Source organism: Phoca vitulina, unplaced genomic scaffold, assembly GCF_004348235.1.
Source record: "Phoca vitulina isolate PV1807 unplaced genomic scaffold, GSC_HSeal_1.0 scaffold1648, whole genome shotgun sequence".
In the NCBI taxonomy this organism is placed as follows: Eukaryota; Metazoa; Chordata; class Mammalia; order Carnivora; family Phocidae; genus Phoca; species Phoca vitulina.
The window spans coordinates 1-1,787 of NW_022591335.1; the positions used below are offsets into that span (position 1 = coordinate 1).

Consider the following 1,787-nt stretch of genomic DNA (forward strand, 5'->3'; position numbering starts at 1 on the left):
CATGTCCGGCCGCGGCAAGGGCGGGAAGGGCCTGGGCAAGGGCGGCGCCAAGCGCCACCGCAAGGTGCTGCGCGACAACATCCAGGGCATCACCAAGCCCGCCATCCGGCGGCTGGCCCGGCGCGGCGGCGTCAAGCGCATCTCCGGCCTCATCTACGAGGAGACCCGCGGGGTGCTCAAGGTGTTCCTGGAGAACGTGATCCGGGACGCCGTCACCTACACGGAGCACGCCAAGCGCAAGACGGTCACGGCCATGGACGTGGTCTACGCGCTCAAGCGCCAGGGCCGCACCCTCTACGGCTTCGGCGGCTGAGCGTTCCCGTCTCCCCACCGGAGCACCGCGATTCTCAACCAAAGGCCCTTTTCAGGGCCACCCATTTTGTCTTCAAAAGAGTTGTTTACTTCCTAGTGTTCAGAAGTTTGTAATACTTGTTGGCAGACGTTTTTGCAGTTCTTGGCATACGGCTTGCTACTGTGTTCCTGCGTTTCTTGTTATTCGAAGATCAGTAATTTGTACTAAAGGTTCGAGTGGATCCGTGTTATTTTTGCGTCTTAAGAAATCCTCTTACACAGCTGTTTTGAGTCTGAAACCGGAAGGACCTGTCGTCCACATGCAGATTTAGTTTTCTCCAGTGTATGTGTTGGCTCGAAATGGCGAATAATCTACTGAATACAAGGCCATGTAATGTTCAGTTACCAGGTGAGAATACTGCTGACTGTATGCCACATTCCTGGGAGTGCGTGACTGGTGTTTCAGATCCCACATCTACGGGTCAGGAAAAAATGCTAAGTTCTCAAACGGGTTGCCAGTTCTGTCAATCTAGCGTCTCAGATCGTCCACTTGGCCAGTGGATACTTCCATGTGATCACAGTGGGTTTGATTTTTTGAAGAATTTGGGGGAGTTATTTCGCTGTAGACTGGCCATTTTCCAATAAAATTTGTTCACTGGAACGTAAAGGCATAGCTAAATAGATGGGTCTCTAGCCTTAGGCAACATGTCCTGGCTTTGTCTGGCAGCAGGGGTAAGAATGTAGCTAAGATCTCTTGGAAGTCAGCAGAAGTCACTCCCAAGTCTGGGCTTTAAGACCTTTCCTCTTCCTACCAGATAAGGTGATCTTGTTTGACCTAGCAGGGACATCAGGTCCTATGGGACAGCAGAACGATGACTTGGAGGACAGAGTCCTGGATTGATCAGGAGGAGCAGAGTTGCCCCCTCAGAGCTGGATTAATCACAGTGAATCTGTCCTGTATGACACGAATAACTGTCTTTAGGCTAATTTATTGTTGAATGTCTGTTACAGCAACTTAATTTTACAAACCAAATGCGTTTTTTTCCCCCTCAATTTATGTAGCAGTGTGGACAGTCCCTTTGTTGACCTGAAACTGCTTTTAAGGAAAGATGATTCCAAATGGGCCTCTGGTCTTGGTATCTGCCCCGCTGTGTTCCATTCTGGACAGAACACAGGGTCGGGGCTCATGACATGTTAGAAACACATGCATGGACGGTCCATATGTCTTACGCAGTTGTAATCTGGATATTTCAAGGTATTCTCTCCCTTTGGTAGAGTTGATCTTAACAATAAGTGGATCACAAACTCCTTTGAGGATGTGTTAGAAAATATGCCTGTGGACATAGACATTTGATGAGGCTCATGTTGCCTCTGAGGCTCATTCCAGGAACTCCCAGGGCTCCATGGATTCCTGTCAATAACCTGGAGTCTGGATTTCAGGATTTGAGATATAGATACTCAAAATGTAAAAGAGTAAAGGACAGACATATTACAGA

The 1,787-nt window shown here is 48.8% G+C and overlaps 1 protein-coding gene across 1 annotated transcript; it reads left to right on the forward strand.

Moving 5' to 3' along the window:
• The first annotated feature begins 1 nt into the window (after position 1).
• On the forward strand, positions 2–380 carry LOC116629597 (histone H4). The gene has a single exon (XM_032399846.1). The coding sequence runs from the start codon at positions 2–4 to the stop codon at positions 311–313; it is 312 nt and encodes a 103-aa protein (XP_032255737.1). The 3' UTR covers positions 314–380.
• Positions 381–1,787: the final 1,407 nt, after the last annotated feature.

What these genes read in the sequence shown, in the direction of transcription:
- LOC116629597 (XM_032399846.1), top strand. Translation starts at nt 2, where the DNA reads ATGTCCGGCCGCGGCAAGGGCGGGAAGGGCCTGGGCAAGGGCGGCGCC.